At 40.9% G+C, this 24895-nt stretch overlaps 1 protein-coding gene across 3 annotated transcripts in view; it reads left to right on the top strand.

The window, feature by feature from the left end:
* LOC136591244 (T-cell ecto-ADP-ribosyltransferase 1-like) overlaps positions 1-24895 on the top strand; it is a 75168-nt gene that overhangs the window by 12892 nt on the left and 37381 nt on the right. For all 3 annotated transcript variants that reach the window (XM_066588486.1, XM_066588487.1, XM_066588485.1), the window contains exons 2-3: positions 11091-11178; positions 23188-23899. In XM_066588486.1, the coding sequence (XP_066444583.1) occupies positions 11116-11178; positions 23188-23899 (775 nt within the window). In that variant the 5' untranslated portion in view covers positions 11091-11115. The remainder of the gene's footprint in view (positions 1-11090; positions 11179-23187; positions 23900-24895) is intronic.

Genomic DNA, 24895 nt, shown 5'->3' with positions numbered 1-24895 from the left:
TATGATAGCCCCAGTGGACCTCCATACAGTCTTTTGGGATAGGGGCTTCAGGGGCCCGACCTTACGACTACTGTCCCCATTGACAGCTTATCTTTTTGACATCTGGATAAAAACTAGATTCAAATATTCCTTGATGACAGATTTCCCGCCCCTTTTACCCGTTATCCCTTACCAGGATTTGTCTTTGAGTACCCAACAGGGGGCTTTCCAGTGGTGGAGAGACAAGGGTATAACACACCTACACTGATTCCTACAGTTCCAAACGCTCCTTAGCATTCCACAGATTACTGAGAAGTATGACATTCCCAACAATCGATGGCTCGAACTTCACCAGATCCACAGTTTTGTTAGAGCATTGCTGCCTAGGTCGACATCTATACCCAATAACACCACATTCAAAAGGATATGCTTATGGACCCCCCTTCAAACGGGGACCATCTCCTGTCTATATGCATCTATGAACCAACCACCTCGACAGAAAACTTCCGTATATGATTAAATGGGAAAGAGACCTTAATATTTCTCTCTCTTTGCCATGTTGGCATCATTGTTGCACATCTGCATCTAAGGGCAGCTACCAGGTGACGTTGGCGGAGACCTCAATTAGGATTCTTCACAGATCCTACTTGGTCCTCGAAATAATCAGTAAATACGATCAGACTTGCTCTTCTTCTTGCTTTCGAGGTTGTGAGGAACTAGGCTCTACTGTGCACACCTGGTGGACCTGTCCGAGGGTGACATCCCTATGGAGACAGGTTGCTGGCCTAGTATCATCAGGGATCGGTAAGCCCTTTGACCGATCCCCAGCGTCATGTTTGCGGGCGGATAAACAATTAGGCTTTAACAATCAACAGCATAAACTGGCTCAAAACATCTGTATGGCAACCAGAGTATATATAGCCTCACAATAGTTATCGCCCGTATTGCAGATAAACCCGGTCAAAGCTAGAATCTCGCGGATGATGGCATATGAGAAGCTTTCAGCTATCAGAGAAGACAGGATGGAGCTGTTCTTGAAAACATGGCAGCCGTGGTCCAACTACTTAGGAGTGCCAGGTCTCACAGAGGCCCTCCAGCGATAAGTTAGGGAGGGGAGAGAGATATAAAGTAGTTACTATATTGTAATAATTTGAGAAAAATTAATAAATCTATTTGAAACTAAAAACTACGTTAAGAAACTGCATACATTATTCAAAAGTGCATGTGGATTTAGACAATCCAGGCATTTTTTTAAACCAACTAACGCAGTAGACCAATTTATTATTTCTGAAGACAAAGCTGTCAGGAATCTGCTGATTGTATATATGATTATTTAGACTCCATTTTCGTCTCTCTCTCAGCCCGGGCAGAGAGCCAAAATGAAATTATGCTTCCTAAGTGGGGTCAGCTTTTACTTTGCTTTCTGCCTTGTGATAAAATACGTTGGTGTAGCTTCTGTCTGAGGATTAAGAAATGAATACGTAGGCATTTGTGCTAGTATAGTATAAAGCTTGTATTTTCCTGAAGCTCCGACAGACGCTATTCCTGACAGGTGAGGGACGCCCTACCTGTTGGTCTCGTTCCTGGAAAAGGTCTCTCTGTCTTGCCGCCGTTGCAAACGAGCTTCCCGGCAGCTGTTATACAAATCAGATGGTGCTGCCTCCCAGTGATGGAAGTTACAATCTATATCCGTTGTATATAGATAATGATTTGATGTAAGTTGTAACCTTTATCCTTTAGTATATAAATAATTTACAAAGAAGGACAATTACTCATCTCTGTCAGATTATTACCTAATTTGAATAAAGTATTTTTGTTAAACCTTCCATATTGTCTTACTCTCTTTAAAGACGCATCCAAACCTAAGTCTTGCCCCTTGTAGTAAAACAAAAACACACCCCAAGTTCTATGAGCCTGTCCACAGCTCAAAAAGATGAACAACATGGATCACAGATCTAGATACTATTGTCGAGGGTTAATTTGTTCAAACAGACTGATCAGTTATGTTGTCGGTTCCGAATTGACCTAAGCAGGAGGAGCGCTCTTTTGAGAGTCAAAGTACTGACCATACACACGGTATATGGTGAAGTAATGAACTCTAAGTCTTTATTGGCATAGTCTCAGTTTATATAGAAGATCGCCCACGCAGGGATGCGACCTCTGGTAATACAAGGAGTAACCTCATGATACATACATTCATCTGATAAAAACACATGACTTCTATATCTTACAATGACATAATCATTCAATAAACTTTGACATTTAGGCTTGATATATGACATTCAAGAAATAGCTGATTTCACATGACTTTTAGACTAGTACATTAGTAAATATAGAGAAATAGCTGACAACTTCTTTGCGGTTAGGCCATGTCTTCCGAGACATCTGGCCTTAGAACTTCCTGATTCCACTTAGATCAGACGTTTGGCCTATTACTCAATAGTCATGAGTCCTTCAGAGCAGAATAGAATATTTGCAGTAGTCAACCTTCTTGATTCAAATAGATTACTAAGTAAAATATATTAACTCCTTTTTGATTAGCGACATTTATTAATTTCTTTACAGCCCCCATTGGCCCTTATCATTCCCCCATTTTGGACATCAGGAAGTCACACACAGGGTCCAGTTCTATTTTGAAAAGTCATAGTCGAGGTAGGTCTTATTGGTCGACTAGCCCATATAAGGTGTCTCTAGTATGATGTTACAATACTAGTAGCGTGCATAGGTACGCACGGCAGGGGATTCCCTAATCTTCACCCACACCAATGTCCCTCCTGGAGATAGTCCTAGTGGTGAACACGTCCAGGTCGCGTTACCCTGACCCTACACTACCTAGTGACAAGACTGGAAGGAACCGCCGTATGTTCTGCCTTCATCCAGCAGGGGTCGGCCTACACAGGGGCTGTAAAGGCTTTTGCCGTACATTTGCTCACACAAGAGATTATGACTTTGATTATTATATATATACACAACAGCATGACAATTATCTGTAATATACTTTGTAGGATTCCCATGAACCATCCTCCCAGACCAGAAAACCAATTTGCAGGGTTAAGAAAATTAAACCATCCCTGGTCTTTATCCTGTTTTATGCTAGTAGCTATTTTTCCCAAGGTATTGATCTTTTGGTGAATGGATTCTGAGTGATCAGAGAGGTTGAAACAACACATCCCCTCAAATTCCTCACATCCGTGGTTTACTGCGAGCAACAGGTAATCTATGGCGGCTCTATTTTGTAAAGCTGCTTTCCTGACTCCTTGTATGTCTAGTAAGAGGAGGTCCAAGGCCTGTGATGTCGCATTCAGGCCCTTTACCATATCGCATGCTAATCCATTGATTACTCTTGTGTTATATTGTGCCAACCCGGGAACACCCACAATACTGACTGCCAGTGCCGTATGTTCTGAGTAGCTAAGTAGAGTGGGTGGTCCTTCACAGTTGCTATCCAGTCCTTCTACCTCCCTCTTTTGTCTGTTGGTGAGTTGTGGGATGCTAGGTTTTTGGTACATTAGTATACTTAATCTAGCTAAGGAGCAGGGACCTCCGGTCAGGTTAGCTGGGATATATGTGTAAGTCAGGTTACCGCAGGACAGGACCCAGCCTAATGGTAATTTGACGTGCCTAAAATGGCTGGGGCTTCGGACTGTGTGGTTACAAAGCATAGGAGTCTGTACCTTTCTACATTGCTGGACTGTGCGATTACATAGTCTCTGGGAATCACTAGTCACCCTGGTTCTCTGCGCACAGCCTCCCATATGTTCTTTATTACACGTGAAGTTATAGCATACCTCAGCCGGAGCGACATTCCTGACCCGGAAACGAGTCATATTAGACCAAAGTGTATGTTCGACCGCATCACAGTGGGGACAATATTCATATACATTAAGAAAGGTATTTTCCTGAATAACATTGCTCTCCTCTACATCACTATCATTATGCACTATTGAATATATATCGCGAAGTGTCTTTATTGGAGTGGGGATAGACAGTAAGCAAGTCCGTAAAATATCTTCCCCACTCCGCAGGTTGGGCATGCACATGTGGGAAATATTCAGTACGTCTTTTGCAAAGTATTCCCACATGTTGGGGTGTCCTTCCGCCCAAACAGTCCATCTTCTTCTTACATTGACAGTTGATGAAGAATTGTCCCGAAAAGAGAGTAGTCCAAGAAAACAAAGGGTAACTAATTGGACTCCCAGGTCGAAAACAATATCCTTGGGGACTCCATGTGGGCGCACAACCTCCTTGATAAATATGGTGGCTACATCAGGAGCAGACAGAAGCTTCATAAGAGCAGTAAAATGCGCCATCTTGGAAAATCTGTAGACGACCACCAAAATGACTGAGCAACCCTGGGACTCGGGCAAGTTGATAATAAAATCCATCAACAGATGGGTCCATGGTCTCTCCAGAACGGGAAGAGGACGAAGCGGACCTTCAAGCCACCTCTTTACACTCTTCGCTTGGGCACAGATATAGCAGGACTTGACAAATTCCCTGATATCCCGAGACATTTGTGGCCACCAATACATACGGCCACACAGCTCCAGAATGTTTCGGACTTCTGGATGACCAGCTAAGACTGGGGAATGAACTTCCTCCAATATGCAGACATAGTTCGCGGCAGCCCCCGAATCAAAGTAAGCCTGACCGTTGAGATGATGAGCATTATAAGAAATAGAGAATGGCACAAACAATTTGGAACATTCCGGAAGTACCTGAGGCCCTAGGCGATCCCTTTGGACATCGACTAGGAGCAGAAGTTTTCTAGCGGCTGTTTCTTGAGGCAGTTGGCGACCCGATAACCTAGACCACCGCAATAAAGGCATAATCTGTTCCTGAGCTGGAATTCCTTGCATTCATGTGGGGACAAGGGGCCCACTTCCATTGACTCAACTTCGTTGGTAGCTGAGGTCACGGATTATATTCTTGTACATAAGGGGCAGTATTATAGTAGTTATATTCTTGTATATAGGGGGCAGTATTATAGTAGTTATATTCTTGTACATAGGAGGCATTATTATAGTAGTTATATTCTTGTACATAGGGGGCAGTATTATAGTAGTTATATTCTTGTACATAGGAGCAGTATTATAGTAGTTATATTCTTGTACATAGGGGCAGTATTATAGTAGTTATATTCTTGTACATAGGGGGCAGTATTATAGTAGTTATATTCTTGTACATAAGGGGCAGTATTATAGTAGTTATATTCTTGTACATAAGGGGCAGTATTATAGTAGTTATATTCTTGTACATAGGGGGCAGTATTATAGTAGTTATATTCTTGTACATAAGGGGCAGTATTATAGTAGTTATATTCTTGTACATAGGGGGCAGTATTATAGTAGTTATATTCTTGTACATAGGGGGCAGTATTATAGTAGTCATATTCTTGTACATAGGGGGCAGTATTATAGTAGTTGTATTCTTGTACATGGGAGGCAGTATTATAGTAGTTATATTCTTGTACATAGGAGGCAGTATTATAGTAGTTATATTCTTGTACATAGGGGGCAGTATTATAGTAGTTATATTCTTGTACATAGGGGGCAGTATTATAGTAGTTATATTCTTGTACATTGGATGTAGAATTATAGTAGTTATATTCTTGTACATAGGGGGCAGTATTATAGTAGTTATATTCTTGTACATAGGGGGCAGTATTATAGTAGTTATATTCTTGTACATAGGGGGCAGTATTATAGTAGTTATATTCTTGTACATAGGAGCAGTATTATAGTAGTTATATTCTTGTACATAGGGGCAGTATTATAGTAGTTATATTCTTGTACATAGGGGGCAGTATTATAGTAGTTATATTCTTGTACATAAGGGGCAGTATTATAGTAGTTATATTCTTGTACATAGGAGGCATTATTATAGTAGTTATATTCTTGTACATAGGGGGCAGTATTATAGTAGTTATATTCTTGTACATAGGAGCAGTATTATAGTAGTTATATTCTTGTACATAGGGGCAGTATTATAGTAGTTATATTCTTGTACATAGGGGGCAGTATTATAGTAGTTATATTCTTGTACATAAGGGGCAGTATTATAGTAGTTATATTCTTGTACATAAGGGGCAGTATTATAGTAGTTATATTCTTGTACATAGGGGGCAGTATTATAGTAGTTATATTCTTGTACATAAGGGGCAGTATTATAGTAGTTATATTCTTGTACATAGGGGGCAGTATTATAGTAGTCATATTCTTGTACATAGGGGGCAGTATTATAGTAGTTGTATTCTTGTACATGGGAGGCAGTATTATAGTAGTTATATTCTTGTACATAGGAGGCAGTATTATAGTAGTTATATTCTTGTACATAGGGGGCAGTATTATAGTAGTTATATTCTTGTACATAGGGGGCAGTATTATAGTAGTTATATTCTTGTACATAAGGGGCAGTATTATAGTAGTTATATTCTTGTACATAGGGAGCAGTATTATAGTAGTTATATTCTTGTACATAGGGGGCAGTATTATAGTAGTTATATTCTTGTACATAGGGGGCAGTATTATAGTAGTCATATTCTTGTACATAGGGGGCAGTATTATAGTAGTTGTATTCTTGTACATGGGAGGCAGTATTATAGTAGTTATATTCTTGTACATAGGAGGCAGTATTATAGTAGTTATATTCTTGTACATAGGGGGCAGTATTATAGTAGTTATATTCTTGTACATAGGGGGCAGTATTATAGTAGTTATATTCTTGTACATTGGATGTAGAATTATAGTAGTTATATTCTTGTACATAGGGGGCAGTATTATAGTAGTTATATTCTTGTACATAGGGGGCAGTATTATAGTAGTTATATTCTTGTACATAGGGGGCAGTATTATAGTAGTTATATTCTTGTACATAGGGGGCAGTATTATAGTAGTTATATTCTTGTACATAGGAGCAGTATTATAGTAGTTATATTCTTGTACATAGGGGCAGTATTATAGTAGTTATATTCTTGTACATAGGGGGCAGTATTATAGTAGTTATATTCTTGTACATAAGGGGCAGTATTATAGTAGTTATATTCTTGTACATAGGAGGCATTATTATAGTAGTTATATTCTTGTACATAGGGGGCAGTATTATAGTAGTTATATTCTTGTACATAGGAGCAGTATTATAGTAGTTATATTCTTGTACATAGGGGCAGTATTATAGTAGTTATATTCTTGTACATAGGGGGCAGTATTATAGTAGTTATATTCTTGTACATAAGGGGCAGTATTATAGTAGTTATATTCTTGTACATAAGGGGCAGTATTATAGTAGTTATATTCTTGTACATAGGGGGCAGTATTATAGTAGTTATATTCTTGTACATAGGGGGCAGTATTATAGTAGTTATATTCTTGTACATAAGGGGCAGTATTATAGTAGTTATATTCTTGTACATAGGGGGCAGTATTATAGTAGTTATATTCTTGTACATAGGGGGCAGTATTATAGTAGTCATATTCTTGTACATAGGGGGCAGTATTATAGTAGTTGTATTCTTGTACATGGGAGGCAGTATTATAGTAGTTATATTCTTGTACATAGGAGGCAGTATTATAGTAGTTATATTCTTGTACATAGGGGGCAGTATTATAGTAGTTATATTCTTGTACATAGGGGGCAGTATTATAGTAGTTATATTCTTGTACATTGGATGTAGAATTATAGTAGTTATATTCTTGCACATAGGGGGCAGTATTATAGTAGTTATATTCTTGTACATAGGGGGCAGTATTATAGTAGTTATCATCTTGTACATAGGGGGCAGTATTATAGTAGTTATATTCTTGTACATAGGGGGCAGTATTATAGTAGTTATATTCTTGTACATAGGGGGCAGTATTATAGTAGTTATATTCTTGTACATAGGGGGCAGTATTATAGTAGTTATATTCTTGTACATAGAGAGCAGTATTATACTAGTTATATTCTTGTACATAGAGAGCAGTATTATAGTAGTTATATTCTTGTACATAGGGGGCAGTATTATAGTAGTTATATTCTTGTACATAGGGGGCAGTATTATAGTAGTTATATTCTTGTACATAGGAGGCAGTATTATAGTAGTTATATTCTTGTACATAGGGAGCAGTATTATAGTAGTTATATTCTTGTACATAGGGGGCAGTATTATAGTAGTTATATTCTTGTACATAGGGAGCAGTATTATAGTAGTTATATTCTTGTACATAGGAGGCAGTATTATAGTAGTTATATTCTTGTACATAGGGAGCAGTATTATAGTAGTTATATTCTTGTACAAAGGAGGCAGTATTATAGTAGTTATATTCTTGTACATAGGGGGCAGTATTATAGTAGTTATATTCTTGTACATAGGGGGCAGTATTATAGTAGTTATATTCTTGTACATAGGGGGCAGTATTATAGTAGTTATATTCTTGTACATAGGAGGCAGTATTATAGTAGTTATATTCTTGTACATAGGGAGCAGTATTATAGTAGTTATATTCTTGTACATAGGGGGCAGTATTATAGTAGTTATATTCTTGTACATAGGAGGCAGTATTATAGTAGTTATATTCTTGTACATAGAGGGCAGTATTATAGTAGTTATATTCTTGTACATAGGGGCAGTATTATAGTAGTTATATTCTTGTACATAGGGGGCAGTATTATAGTTGTTATATTCTTGTACATAGGAGGCAGTATTATAGTAGTTATATTCTTGTACATAGGGGGCAGTATTATAGTAGTTATATTCTTGTACATAGGAGCAGTATTATAGTAGTTATACTCTTGTACATAGGGGGCAGTATTATAGTAGTTATACTCTTGTACATAGGGGGCAGTATTATAGTAGATATATTCTTGTACATAGGAGGCAGTATTATAGTAGTTATATTCTTGTACATAGGGGGCAGTATTATAGTAGTTATATTCTTGTACATAGGGGGCAGTATTATAGTAGTTATATTCTTGTACATAGGGGGCAGTATTATAGTAGTTATATTCTTGTACATAGGGGGCAGTATTATAGTAGTTATATTCTTGTACATAGGGGGCAGTATTATAGTAGTTATATTCTTGTACATAGAGAGCAGTATTATAGTAGTTATATTCTTGTACATAGAGAGCAGTATTATAGTAGTTATATTCTTGTACATAGGGGGCAGTATTATAGTAGTTATATTCTTGTACATAGGAGCAGTATTATAGTAGTTATATTCTTGTACATAGGGGGTAGTATTATAGTAGTTATATTCTTGTACATAGGGGGCAGTATTATAGTAGTTATATTCTTGTACATTGGATGTAGAATTATAGTAGTTATATTCTTGTACATAGGGGGCAGTATTATAGTAGTTATATTCTTGTACACAGGGAGCAGTATTATAGTAGTTATCTTCTTGTACATAGGGGGCAGTATTATAGTAGTTATATTCTTGTACATAGGGGGCAGTATTATAGTAGTTATATTCTTGTACATAGGGGGCAGTATTATAGTAGTTATATTCTTGCACATAGGAGGCAGTATTATAGTAGTTATATTCTTGTACATAGGGGGCAGTATTATAGTAGTTATATTCTTGTACATAGGGGGCAGTATTATAGTAGTTATATTCTTGTACATTGGATGTAGAATTATAGTAGTTATATTCTTGTACATAGGGGGCAGTATTATAGTAGTTATATTCTTGTACACAGGGAGCAGTATTATAGTAGTTATCTTCTTGTACATAGGGGGCAGTATTATAGTAGTTATATTCTTGTACATAGGGGGCAGTATTATAGTAGTTATATTCTTGTACATAGGGGGCAGTATTATAGTAGTTATATTCTTGTACATAGGGGGCAGTATTATAGTAGTTATATTCTTGTACATAGAGAGCAGTATTATACTAGTTATATTCTTGTACATAGAGAGCAGTATTATAGTAGTTATATTCTTGTACATAGGGGGCAGTATTATAGTAGTTATATTCTTGTACATAGGGGGCAGTATTATAGTAGTTATATTCTTGTACATAGGAGGCAGTATTATAGTAGTTATATTCTTGTACATAGGGAGCAGTATCATAGTAGTTATATTCTTGTACATAGGGGGCAGTATTATAGTAGTTATATTCTTGTACATAGGGAGCAGTATTATAGTAGTTATATTCTTGTACATAGGGAGCAGTATTATAGTAGTTATATTCTTGTACATAGGAGGCAGTATTATAGTAGTTATATTCTTGTACATAGGGAGCAGTATTATAGTAGTTATATTCTTGTACAAAGGAGGCAGTATTATAGTAGTTATATTCTTGTACATAGGGGGCAGTATTATAGTAGTTATATTCTTGTACATAGGGGGCAGTATTATAGTAGTTATATTCTTGCACATAGGAGGCAGTATTATAGTAGTTATATTCTTGTACATAGGGGGCAGTATTATAGTAGTTATATTCTTGTACATAGGGGGCAGTATTATAGTAGTTATATTCTTGTACATTGGATGTAGAATTATAGTAGTTATATTCTTGTACATAGGGGGCAGTATTATAGTAGTTATATTCTTGTACATAGGAGCAGTATTATAGTAGTTATATTCTTGTACATAGGGGGTAGTATTATAGTAGTTATATTCTTGTACATAGGGGGCAGTATTATAGTAGTTATATTCTTGTACATTGGATGTAGAATTATACTAGTTATATTCTTGTACATAGAGAGCAGTATTATAGTAGTTATATTCTTGTACATAGGGAGCAGTATTATAGTAGTTATATTCTTGTACATAGGGGGCAGTATTATAGTAGTTATATTCTTGTACATAGAGGGCAGTATTATAGTAGTTATATTCTTGTACATAGGGGGTAGTATTATAGTAGTTATATTCTTGTACATAGGGGACAGTATTATAGTAGTTATATTCTTGTACATAGAGGGCAGTATTATAGTAGTTATATTCTTGTACATAGGGGGTAGTATTATAGTAGTTATATTCTTGTACATAGGGGACAGTATTATAGTAGTTATATTCTTGTACATAGGAGCAGTATTATAGTAGTTATATTCTTGTACATAGGAGCAGTATTATAGTAGTTATATTTTCATTATGTTTTTTCATATTAATTATGTTTTTGTTTAATCAGATTTCTGAAGCTTGCACCAATCAGGATGAGCTGGCGTATGAGAACTTCAACCATCTTCTTTGCTATTATCTTGATGGTGATGTTTCAGGTAAAATCTAACAGTTGCACTCACTATTCTGCTGGTGGAGTCACTGTGTACATACATTACTTATCCTGTACTGATCCTGAGTTATATCCTGTATTATACCCCAGAGCTGCACTCACTATTCTGCTGGTGGAGACACTGTGTACATGCATTACTTATCCTGTACTGACCCTGAGTTACATCCTGTATTACACCCCAGAGCTGCACTCACTATCCTGCTGGTGGAGTCACTGTGTACATACATTACTTATCCTGTACTGATCCTGAGTTACATTCTGTATTATATTCCAGAGCTGCACTCACTATTCTGCTGGTGGAGTCACTGTGTACATACATTACTTATCCTGTACTGATCCTGAGTTACATTCTGTATTATATTCCAGAGCTGCACTCACTATTCTGCTGGTGGAGTCACTGTGTACATACATTACTTATCCTCTACTGATCCTGAGTTACATTCTGTATTATATTCCAGAGCTGCACTCACTATTCTGCTGGTGGAGTCACTGTGTACATACATTACTTATCCTGTACTTGTCCTGAGTTATATCCTGTATTATTCTCCAGAGATGTGATAACAGTTTTTTCAGGTTTCAGAGCTGCAATCTCCTTTACTTTCTACACGGATTGCGTTCTTTTCAGTTACGTTCTGTGATGTGCATTTTTTACTCTGTGTTCTACACAGTAAATTAACATCCCATTGTAAATTTTGGTGCTTGAACCTATGGAATGGCTGTTGCATGGATAGTACTGCTGTAGACCGGATAGTGTAATTGGTTGCCTTGCAACAGTATCTCTTGTTCTTATATGATTGTACTATGTATTCATATAGAGGAGCGTTAGATTCTCCTCAGGCTGCATGTACCGATGTCCCTCTGCAGAATGTGCCACCCCTTCCTCTTTCCTCACATTTTACCCTTAAAGGTAATACCCCTTTTAATTCAAATTTACAGTCTGGAGGTTGCAGCCCCTTCTTAGCCTTTAAGGCTCCATCCCTGTAGCCCATGGCCGCTTCCTTATGTATTTTACAGCCTTTCAGTATATTCTCCTCAGTATATCCACATAGAGGTGAGGTAGATTCTCCTCCGCATATCCACATAGAGGTGAGGTAGATTCTCCTCCGCATATCCACATAGAGGTGAGGTAGATTCTCCTCCGCATATCCACATAGAGGTGAGGTAGATTCTCCTCCGCATATCCACATAGAGGTGAGGTAGATTCTCCTCCGGATATCCACATAGAGGGGAGGTAGATTCTCCTCAGTATATACACATAGAGGTGAGGTAGATTCTCCTCCGTATATCCACATAGAAGTGAGGTAGATTCTCCTCAGGATATCCACATAGAGGTGAGGTAGATTCTCCTCAGGATATCCACATAGAGGGGAGGTAGATTCTCCTCCGGATATCCACATAGAGGGGAGGTAGATTCTCCTCCGGATATCCACATAGAGGGGAGGTAGATTCTCCTCCGGATATCCACATAGAGGGGAGGTAGATTCTCCTCCGGATATCCACATAGAGGGGAGGTAGATTCTCCTCAGGATATCCACATAGAGGGGAGGTAGATTCTCCTCAGGATATCCACATAGAGGGGAGGTAGATTCTCCTCAGGATATCCACATAGAGGGGAGGTAGATTCTCCTCAGGATATCCACATAGAGGGGAGGTAGATTCTCCTCAGGATATCCACATAGAGGGGAGGTAGATTCTCCTCAGGATATCCACATAGAGGGGAGGTAGATTCTCCTCAGGATATCCACATAGAGGGGAGGTAGATTCTCCTCAGGATATCCACATAGAGGGGAGGTAGATTCTCCTCAGGATATCCACATAGAGGGGAGGTAGATTCTCCTCAGGATATCCACATAGAGGGGAGGTAGATTCTCCTCAGGATATCCACATAGAGGGGAGGTAGATTCTCTTCCGTATATACACATAGCGGTGAGGTAGATTCTCCCGAGTATATACACATAGCGGTGAGGTAGATTCTCCCCAGTATATACACATAGAGGGGAGGTAGATTCTCCTCAGTATATACACACACACAGAGGTGAGGTAGATTCTCCTCAGTATATACACACACACAGAGGTGAGGTAGATTCTCCTCAGTATATACACACAGAGGTGAGGTAGATTCTCCTCAGTATATACACACAGAGGTGAGGTAGATTCTCCTCAGTATATACACATAGAGGGGAGGTAGATTCTCCTCAGTATATACACATAGAGGGGAGGTAGATTCTCCTCAGTATATACACATAGAGGGGAGGTAGATTCTCCTCAGTATATACACATAGAGGGGAGGTAGATTCTCCTCAGTATATACACATAGAGGGGAGGTAGATTCTCCTCAGTATATACACATAGAGGGGAGGTAGATTCTCCTCAGTATATACACATAGAGGGGAGGTAGATTCTCCTCAGTATATACACATAGAGGGGAGGTAGATTCTCCTCAGTATATACACATAGAGGGGAGGTAGATTCTCCTCAGTATATACACATAGAGGGGAGGTAGATTCTCCTCAGTATATACACAGAGGGGAGGTAGATTCTCCTCAGTATATATACACAGAGGTGAGGTAGATTCTCCTCAGTATATACACATAGAGGTGAGGTAGATTCTCCTCCGTATCTACACATAGAGGTGAGGTAGATTCTCCTCCGTATCTACACATAGAGGTGAGGTAGATTCTCCTCCGTATCTACACATAAAGGTGAGGTAGATTCTCCTCCGTATCTACACATAGAGGTGAGGTAGATTCTCCTCAGTATATATACACAGAGGTGAGGTAGATTCTCCTCAGTATATATACACAGAGGTGAGGTAGATTCTCCTCAGTATATACACATAGAGGTGAGGTAGATTCTCCTCAGTATATACACATAGAGGGGAGGTAGATTCTTCTCAGTATATACACATGGAGGTGAGGTAGATTCTCCTCAGTATATACACATAGAGGTGAGTTAGATTCTCCTCAGTATATACACATAGAGGTGAGGTAGATTCTTCTCAGTATATACACATAGAGGGGAGGTAGATTCTCCTCAGTATATACACAGAGGGGAGGTAGATTCTCCTCAGTATATATACACAGAGGTGAGGTAGATTCTCCTCAGTATATACACATAGAGGTGAGGTAGATTCTCCTCCGTATCTACACATAGAGGGGAGGTAGATTCTTCTCAGTATATACACATGGAGGTGAGGTAGATTCTCCTCAGTATATACACATAGAGGTGAGTTAGATTCTCCTCAGTATATACACATAGAGGTGAGTTAGATTCTCCTCAGTATATACACATAGAGGGGAGGTAGATTCTCCTCAGTATATACACATAGAGGGGAGGTAGATTCTCCTCAGTATATACACATAGAGGGGAGGTAGATTCTCCTCAGTATATACACAGAGGGGAGGTAGATTCTCCTCAGTATATATACACAGAGGTGAGGTAGATTCTCCTCAGTATATACACATAGAGGTGAGGTAGATTCTCCTCCGTATCTACACATAGAGGTGAGGTAGATTCTTCTCAGTATATACACATAGAGGGGAGGTAGATTCTTCTCAGTATATACACATGGAGGTGAGGTAGATTCTCCTCAGTATATACACATAGAGGTGAGTTAGATTCTCCTCAGTATATACACATAGAGGTGAGGTAGATTCTCCTCAGTATATACACATAGAGGGGAGGTAGATTCTCCTCAGTATATACACATAGAGGGGAGGTAGATTCTCCTCAGTATATACACAGAGGTGAGGTAGATTCTCCTCAGTATATACACACAGAGGTGAGGTAGATTCTCCTCGGTATATACACATAGAGGTGAGGTAGATTCTCCTCAGTATACACACATAGAGGTGAGGTAGATTCTCCTCAGTATATACACAGAGGTGAGGTAGATTCTCCTCAGTATATACACAGAGGTGAGGTAGATTCTCCTCAGTATATACACACAGAGGTGAGGTAGATTCTCCTCAGTATATACACTGAGTGAGTGGGTCAGTCATGGCTTTCAACTTTATATACCAGTGTTTGGTCATTCTTATCACAGGCCTTATGGGGGTAGGGGGAGAGTAAATAAATGGGGATCCCCGGCTGTTTACAAAAAGGTGAAATGAAGAGCGATTGGAGATGGCGGTGGGAAACGATTTCTAAGTAAACACCACCAAACATTGCCCCACAGTTCGTCTTTGGATGTCACGCGCGGCCCATTGTTTTTCTCCACTATGAATAGATTCTCTGTTAATGAATAAAACTATTCGGATTTCTTGGAATTGGGTTTTTGCTCCTTGTATCAGCAGTTTTATTTTCGGTCCCGCAGCTTCTTCTTTTGAAATCTACAAGATATGCAAATAGGATCTGGGACACTGGCTCGGCAGCGCCACCTATGGGGAGGCAGTTTCCTCATACGTCAGACTACTTTATCCCTTTACTGAGGAGGCCTCATTTGGACCTCAGGTCACTATAATCTTTGGGGATTTTCATCTCCACTTTTCAAACGCCATAACTATTTGTCCGCTGCCGTGAGACGGCTTGTTCTTTGTTCGGCCCGCTGTCGTTTTTTGGGGGGGGTTTTACCAGTTTTGAGTACATATAATGTGTTGTATACCTTTTTTTTTGGAGGGCAGGAAGTATCAAGCATCAGTTTTGCCCTTGTTTTTTCCTACATCATTAATGATGCAACATAAATGACGCTTTCTTTCCTCGGATCGGTACGATTACAACAATACCGCAATTACATACAGGTTTTTATGTTCTTCTATTTTTGCATAATTAAACACCTTTTTTGGATCCTCTACATGCAAAGCCCCTTAACTTCCTTATTTTTCTATGGACGGAGCTCTGTATTGCTTTTTGTGTGAAGAGCCGTGGCTTTTATTGGTACCATTTTGGGGTATATAGGACTTTTTTGATCACTTTCATTTTTGAGAGGCAAAAACAGCATTTTGGTTTTGTTTTTTTAGCTTTTCCTTTTTTACGGTGTTTTCCATGCAGCATAAAAAGTGTGTCCAATTTACTGCATCGGTCATTATTGAGGTGTCGACACTAAAAAAAACACGTTTGAACAAAGAGGGAAAAGTTAACAAAAAAAGCTTTTGAATTACTATTTAATTTACTTGTTTATTGATATTTTTTATGTCCCTGTAGGGAACCGGAACCTTCCATGCTACGATTACTATGGTAATGCATTATCACTACTTTTAGTGATTGCTGGCCATGGCAGAACCGGACAGGATTGTGTGGTGTCTGGTTTCCATGACAACCCATTAGCCCTCCGAAATTACAAAGCAGAGGGCTGATGATGTCACAAAGGCAGCTCCCTCCCTTTCTGAGCCCTTTACATGCCACGATCAACATTGATCGCAGCATTTTTGGATACCACATGGATGTCCCTACCACTGCCCTGTACCCTGAGCAAAATCTCTTCCCCTGCACATGACTCTAGAGAAAACTTTGGTCTGCCCACTCCGGCTCTACCAGTCACCTCGTTTACAAACTTAATTGAACAATACACTGCCCCAAACACCTCTCTCCCTCCTCTGGGAAAAGCTACCATGCCAACAAGGTGCATACAGCATCTTCAGGTGGAACGCCCCCGCACATCATCTTTCAGTCCTCAAAACTGTCCCAGCCTTGTCCCACTCATTTTCTCTGAAGCGGTCCACACCACAGCAGCGGACCTGTCATGGAGGTCTCTCTTCCGGTCATCATCCTCACCTCTAGTGCATGCTGCCCACCAGTTCGGATTTAACAGACAGCCAAGCAGGAACCCCAGCGCTTTGTATTGAGCAGAGCCATGAGGCGACCCATGGAGCTCAGAGTGCTGTCTGTACCAGCTTGACAATTGTAACTATCTACTCAATGTAGGTACCTCCTTCTTCCTGTTGCAGGAGTGGATCTGGATGGGCATATGACGGGATCAGTCTCAAGGGCACCTCCTGTGATTGCAAGCTTTATGTCCTTGGAAGAGAAGCTGAAAGCCAGAAACTCCTCTAAGTATAGTTACAGATTGTGTGGTCCCTGCCGGATGGTGCAAGAAGGATTTTGAGGATCATTAATTGATGGGTAGGCAGGAGAACCATCTTCCTCCACAAACACTGGTTTCTTTACTCAGTGAACATCCTTTTTTCTCTTGCTGGTAGAACCTGGACCTCCTCATCTTGGGGTATATCATGAATGCACACCATCACTCTTAACCATAAGGCCAATCTAATTTCCAATCCCTCTTGAGAAGGGTGGCATGACCCTCGGTCTGCCTTCCTCCTCCTTTGTCTGTATAAAGGATAAGCTCGATGGTGCATACCACCTATGAAGACCTAAGGTATGGAAAAGCCTGCTGTTTGTTGCCCAACCTACAGCCCTGCAGCAGTTGTGAACCTACAACTCCCAATGTGACCTGATAGTCACAGGTTGTAGACCATAGCACTATGTAGCTCCTTGGAGTTCAAAGTCAACTGAACGAGATTTTTTTTTATGCACAAGTACTAATAGTCATCCTTTGAGAGCACTATGATATTACAGAATATAGACATTAAAATAACCAGCGGGGTTGTTGATCCGCGTTTTAGAGTCAGGTAGAAACTTTCAAACGCTGATCCAGGGATTATTCTGACTGCCATTATGGAGTTGGGAAGGAGTTTTTCCCCCCCAAACAGGCTCTACTGTAGGGACGGGCTGCATCTTAATGGGGAGGGTGCAGCTGTGCTGGGGGAGAAGATGACTAGAAGGCTGGAGGAGTGTTTAAACTAGAGACTGGGGGGAGGGCAAAAAGAGAAATAGTCAGAGCAGCTAGCGACCTGGGTCTAAGCAATGGGAATGGGGATCGAGCTGGAGGAGGGGTTAGTACAGTTAGAACTGATCAGCCATAAGTACGAAAACGAATTTAAAGAACAATAAAAACCGATATAAATTGTATGACCACAAAGGCAAGAAGTCTGATCGGTAAAGTGGGTGAGCTTGAAGCGAGAATGGCTGATGGAAACTATGATATAATCGGAATAACAGAAACATGACTTGATGATAAGTGTGATTGGGCAGTGACTTTACAGGTTTACAACCTCTTCAGAAGAGACCGTGGGAACCAGAAAGGGGAGGGACATGTCTGTACGTTAAATGGTACTTAATGCCGAGACTACGGGAGGATATAGGAGTAGGAGAAGAACAGGTGGAATCTCTGTGGGTAGAAATACAGGGAGGAAAAAATAACAAAATCCTGATAGGGGTCTTCTATAGACCACCAAAAGTAGCAGAAGAAACTGAAACCTTACTACTAAGGCAGATAGAAGAGGTGTCAAACCGCAACGAAGTAATTATCATGGGGGACTTTAATTATCCGGATATAATATGGGAAAATGAGACCTGCAAATCTCACAAGGGTGATAAGTTCTTGAGATCAATTAAAAATAACTACCTTACCAACTTGTGCGGGAGCCAACTAGAGGGAGGGACATTCTGGTACTAACAATGCGGACCGAATAAAGGGGTTACAGGTTGAGGGGCACTTGGGGAACAGTGACCACAATATAATCAACTTCCAGCTGTCATTCAATAGGAAGCCTTATCAGGGAGCGACAAACAAACTAAACTTTAGTAAAGCAAAATTTAATCAGCTTAGAACTATCGGTAACATTAATTGGGACAACATCCTCAAAAATATTAGTACAGAGGACAAATGGGAGGAGTTTAAAAGGATCCTAATCGCCTCATGTGAGCAGTTCATTCCCTTTAAAAATAAAAACTTCAACTAAAAAGGAAACCAATGTGGTTCGACAAGACGGTAAGAGGGGCAATAAATGAAAAAAAGAAAGCGTTCAAACTACTAAAGCAAGAAGGCAGCGAAGAAGCGCTAAAATCGTACAGGGAAAAAAAACAAAATATGCAAATATAGGATCAAAATTGCCAAGGAGGAAGCAGAAAGACGGATCGCCAAAGAGAGCAAAAACAACCCGAAGCTATTCTTCAACTATATTAACAGCAAACGGATTTGCAGGGAGAGCGCTGGCCCTTTAACAAACAATGCAGGAGAAACCATTGAAGATGATGGAGGGAAGGCAAATCTATCGAATAGCTTCTTCTCAAGCGTATTCACAATCGAAAAGGAAATGCCACACGAGATGCAGGGGAATAAAATGAACCCCTTACAAAATATCTCATACCTAACGCAAGAGGGAGTGCAGAAGTGATTAAAGAAGATTAAAATTGATAAATCCCCAGGCCCAGATGGAATACACCCAAGGATACTAAGGGAACTAAGTAATGTGATAGCTAGGCCGCAATATCTAATATTTGTGGATACTATCAAGACCTAGGTTGTACCATTGGATTGGCGCATTGCTCACGTGGTTCAAATTTACAAAAATGGGTCCACAAGTGAGCCTGGTAACTACAGGCCGGTAAGTCTCACTTCAGTAACGGGAAAAATAGTCGAGGGGTTTCTGAGAGACGCCATTGAAGAGTACCTCAAGGAGAACAAGGGAATAACTCCTCACCAGCATGGATTCATGAAGGGTCGGTCATGTCAGACCAATCTCATCAGCTTCTATGATGAAGTAAGCTCTAAGCTGGACCGGGGAGAGTCTATTGATTTCGTATATCTTGACGTCTCTAAAGCATTTGACACCGTGCCGCATAATAGGCTGATATATAAAATGAGTGTGTATCTGGGTAAAGAACTGGCTCAGAGATAGAAAGCAGAGGGTGGTAATAAATGGTTCGTACTCTGATTGGGCCCTCGTTGCTAGTGGGGGCCACAGGGTTCAGTATTGGGCCCCATTCTGTTTAATATATTTACCAATGACCTGATAGAGGGGCTGCACAGTAATATATCGATATTTGCAGATGACACAAAATTATACAATATAATCAATACAACGGAGGACAATGTGCGGCTGCAAACGGACCGAGATAAGCCGGGGGCTTGGGGGGGGGGGGGGGGAATAGCAAATGAAGGTCAATGTGGATAAATGTAAGGCAATGCACATGGGCAGGAGAAACAGATGTCACCAATATACACTAAATAGGGTACTGCTAGGGAAAAGTGATATGGAAAAAGATCCGGGGGTACTAGTGGGCTGTAGACTAAACTGGAGTAACCAATACCAGTGAGCTGCTGCAAAGGCAAATAAAGTCTTGGGGTGCAGTAAAAGAGGTATAGGGGCGAAGGACGAGAACATCATCCTTCCATTATATAAGGCACTTGTCAGGCCTCACATGGAATACTGTGTACAGTTCTGGACACCGGGGCTCAGGAAGGATGTTACAGTGCTTGAGGGGGTTCAAAGAAGGACAACTAAACTAATACATGGAATGACGGGACTGGAATACCCAGAGAGGCACCAAAACTGGGATTATTCACCCCGGAAAAAAGACGGCTAAGGGGCGACCAAATAACTATGTATAAATACATAAGAGGACGATACAAGGATCTCTGCCAGGATCTGTTTATACCCAGGACTGCGACTGTAACAAGAGGACATCCACTACGTCTAGAAGAAAGCAGGTTTCATCACCAACACAGAAGGGGGTTCTTTACTGTAAAAGCAGTGAGACTGTGGAACTCTCTGCCTGAGAACGTGGTGATGGCAAAATCCATAGAGGAGTTTAAGAGGGACTAGATGTCTCTGTAGGGGGGGGGAAGTATATTACAGGATATAAATCTTAGATTAATTGTCAATCCTGGTACACAGGCAGGTAGGAACTATTAGGGGTTGATCCAGGGAACAGTCTGATTGCCATTAGGGAGTCGGGAAGGAATTTTTCCCCCAAAAGGGCTAATTGGCTCCTGCTCTTGGGGTTTTTGCCTTCCTCTGGATCAACATGTGAGGATTAACAGGCCAAACTAGATGGACATTGTCTTCCTTCAGCCTAACATACTATGTTACTATTGTGTTTGCTTCTCCATTCACTTCAGTCTTCTGCTTGAAGTTCTTTTGGCCGTAGGTGTCTTCCCAACTGTACAGACTCATAGATTTGTGGTTATTTTCCTTACTGATGCCCATGTCTGTTTTCAATTCAAACCTCTCATTCCCGCCTCTAAGACTTCTCCAGAGCAGCACCAGTCCTCTGGAACGCACTACCAAAAAAATATCTGGGCAATCACTGACACACAGAACTTCAGGCGTGCTCTAAAAACGCACCTCTTCAGGGAGGCATACCATATCCTCTAAACCAAACCCCTCTGTACTCCACCTGATAACACGCTCCCTGACCTACTGACTGCAATCTGCTAGCCGTAATCAACCGCCCCTGGCAGTCATAACGATTTCGCCACTATACGGCCTGACCATTACATAGTAACATAGTAACATAGTAACATAGTATGTAAGGCCGAATGAAGACATTGTCCATCTAGTCCAGCCTGTCTATCCTACTGTGTTGATCCAGAGGAAGGCAAAAAACCCCAAGGCCAGAAGTCAATTGGCTCTTTTGGGGAAAAAATTCCTTCCCGACTCCCTAATGGCAATCAGACTGTTCCCTGGATCAACCCCTAATAGTTCCTACCTGCCTATATACCAGGATTGACACTTAAACTAAAATTTATATCCTGTAATATCCTTCTCCAGAAAGACATCAAGTCCCCTTTTAAACTCCTCTATGGATTTTGCCATCACCACTTCCTCCGGTAGAGAGTTCCACAGTCTAACTGCTCTTACAGTAAAGAACCCCTTTCTGTGTTGGTGATGAAACCTACTTTCCTCTAATCGTAGCGGATGTCCTCTTGTTACCGTCGTGGTCCTGGGTGTAAACAGATCGTGGGAGAGATCCATGTGTTGTCCCCTCATGTACTTATACATGGTTATTTGGTCGCCTCTTAACCTTCTTTTTTCTAGAGTAAATAGTCCCAATTTGGACAGCCTCTCTGGGTATTCCAGTCCCTTCATTCCATGTATTAGTTTAGTCGCTCTTCTTTGAACCCCCTCAAGCACTGTGACATCTTTCCTGAGCACCGGTGTCCAGAATTGTACGCAGTACTCCATGTGAGGCCTGACAAGTGCCTTATATAATGGAAGGATAATGTTCTCGTCCTTCGCCCCTATACCTCTTTTAATGCACCCCAAGACTTTATTTGCCTTTGCAGCGGCTGACTTGCATTGGTTACTCCAGTTTAGTCTATTATCCACTAGTACCCCCAGATCCTTTTCCATATCACTTTTCCCTAGTGGTACCCCATTAAGTGAATATTGGTGACATCCGTTTCTCCTGCCCATGTGCATAGTCTTACATTTTTCAACATTGAACTTCATTTGCCATTTTTCTGCCCAAGCCCCCAGCTTGTCCAGGTCCGTTTGTAGCCACACATTGTCCTCCGTTGCATTAATTATATTGTATAATTTTGTGTCATCTGCAAATATTGATATTTTGCTGTGCAGCCCCTCTATCAGGTCATTGATAAATATATTGAACAGAATGGGGCCTATTACTGAACCCTGTGGCACCCCGCTAGCGACTGTGGTCCAATCAGAGTACGAACCATTTATTACCACCCTCTGCTTTCTATCGTTGAGCCAATTTTTTACCCACTTACACACGTTTTCGCCCAGTCCGAGCTGCCTCATTTTGTATATTAGCCTATTATGAGGCACGGTGTCAAAGGCTTTAGAGAAGTCCAGATATACAAGATCAATAGATTCTCCCTGGTCCAGCTTAGAGCTTACTTCATCGTAGAAACTGATCAGATTTGTCTGACATGAGCGACCCTTCATGAATCCATGTTGGTGAGGAGTTATTCCCTTAATCACATTGTCTATGTGTATAGCATCCCTCACTCTCCACCCTGCCATACCATGCACATCTCTGCCATACCGTGCACATCTCCAGCCCCTTACCTTCTGTATCCCCCCATTACTTGTAGTATGTAAGCTCGTTGGAGCAGGACCCGCACCCCTATTGTTTCCATCAATTGATTACTATGTAACCGTTGTCTTGTGTTATTTCCCCTGTATTGTAAGCGCTGCGGAATAGGTTGGCGCTATATAAATAAAGATTATTATTACTATTTTAGGTGGAAGCTGTGGTCGAAACCTTGGATCTTGCAGAACAAGCATTCGATGACCAATATTTGGGGTGCAAAAAGAACATGGAGAGCAAACTTGAAGAACATGGAGTTCTTAACATTGAACATGGGAAGAATAAGAGATTGAAGAGAGCCTGGAAAGAAGCCAGCGATGCATGGAATCACAGAAAAAATAACCTACAAGTCCAACTTCCTCCAGGGTTTGAAGACCGTCATGGGATTGCTCTGCTGACCTACACAAGTTTCATCAGAAGAGACTTCAACAATGCTGTCAAATTGGCCGGAAAGTCCTACAAAAGCTACATGGATGACTTTGGCTTTAAATGGCTCCACTTTTATGTCACCTCGGCTTTTCATCTCTTGTCGAACAGTACGGTGAGCGGTAATTACAAGGTCTACATCGGAATCGACAATGACATCGATGTGCCAGCAAATGGAAGCATCCATGTCAAGTTTGGCCACTTCTTATATGCATCGTTAGATAAGGAGGAAGCAACATTGGAGACCAATAAGTCCTTATTAATCATAGACAGATACCCCGGAGTCAACATCGAACATTTCTCACAGGTTCCTTCTGAACGAGAGGTCCTGGTCCCTGGATTCGAGGTCTTCAGTCTCTCCCCAACAGAAGAGGAGGATACTTTCAACCTTAAGACGACAAGAAAATTCTGCAGCAATTTTAATTGCGCTTACATTAACGGTGGGTACCGCCTTGCTTAACCCCTTCACAACTGCAGTTGTTTTAAAGGGGTTGTCCAGTTGTAATCAATTGAATACATCCAGCCTATCTTCAGGATAAGTGATCAACAGTTGATTGGCAAGGGTTTGTAGCTCGGTCCCATGCCGCTCGGCTGTTTGCCAGGCCAGTGCGCTCATGTACTGAACTGAATTCTGCAGAAAGGAAACAGCTTCGTTTTTACTGTAGTGGCCAGGCATGTTATTGCGGGCCAACTTCCTATTGAAATGAATGAGAACTTTGCCTGCAATACCAAGTTTGGCCACTATAGTGGGAATGGAGGTGTCTGCTTCCTGCAGAAATCATCTCAGTGCATAAGTATACTAGTCTGGCAAACAGCTGGTCAGTTTTTCGTTTTTTTCCCATCTCCGGCTTATGGCGCGATAACTTGATCAAATTTTGCATGAAGATAAAAAATTTTTAGAGCTGTGGCATCACTTTGTACATCACCCAGCTACAGGAGCGAGATTGTGACCTGTTTGGCAATTTTTTAAAAAGAACTGGAGTTAGAGACGTAACACATCAGCTTTTGGCGTCTTTCACATGAACGCATTTTGGCCAGCATTTGCACGGCCGCCTGATATGCGCTGTGATCTGATGCATTGGATTCCAATGCATCAGATCACATGGGCATATTTGTGAGACGTAAAAACGCCCGGCCGGCCAATATAGCGCCAGGCGTTTTTACGTCTGGAACTATGTTTGGGCCAGAATACATCCAGCCGCTGCACGGGCTCCTATGGGAGGTAGTTTAGCAACATGGGAGCCAAGCGCCAGTCTGCCCCGCCTCCTTCCATTGATGCTATGGACAAGGGGCGAGACGGGGCAGAGCCAAGTGTTCACCCTCTCCCTGCCCCTTGTCCATAGCATCAATGGGAGGAGGCGGGGCAGACCAGCACTTAGCTCCTCCCCTCCCATTTGCACGGAACGAGAAGAGAGGTGAGCCTGCGATGGGAAGGA

The sequence above is a fragment of the Eleutherodactylus coqui genome, chromosome 1 (genome assembly GCF_035609145.1).
Source record: "Eleutherodactylus coqui strain aEleCoq1 chromosome 1, aEleCoq1.hap1, whole genome shotgun sequence".
Lineage (NCBI taxonomy): Eukaryota > Metazoa > Chordata > Amphibia > Anura > Eleutherodactylidae > Eleutherodactylus > Eleutherodactylus coqui.
Note: the sequence above shows the minus strand (reverse complement) of the source record. Positions and strands in the feature narration are given on the sequence as shown.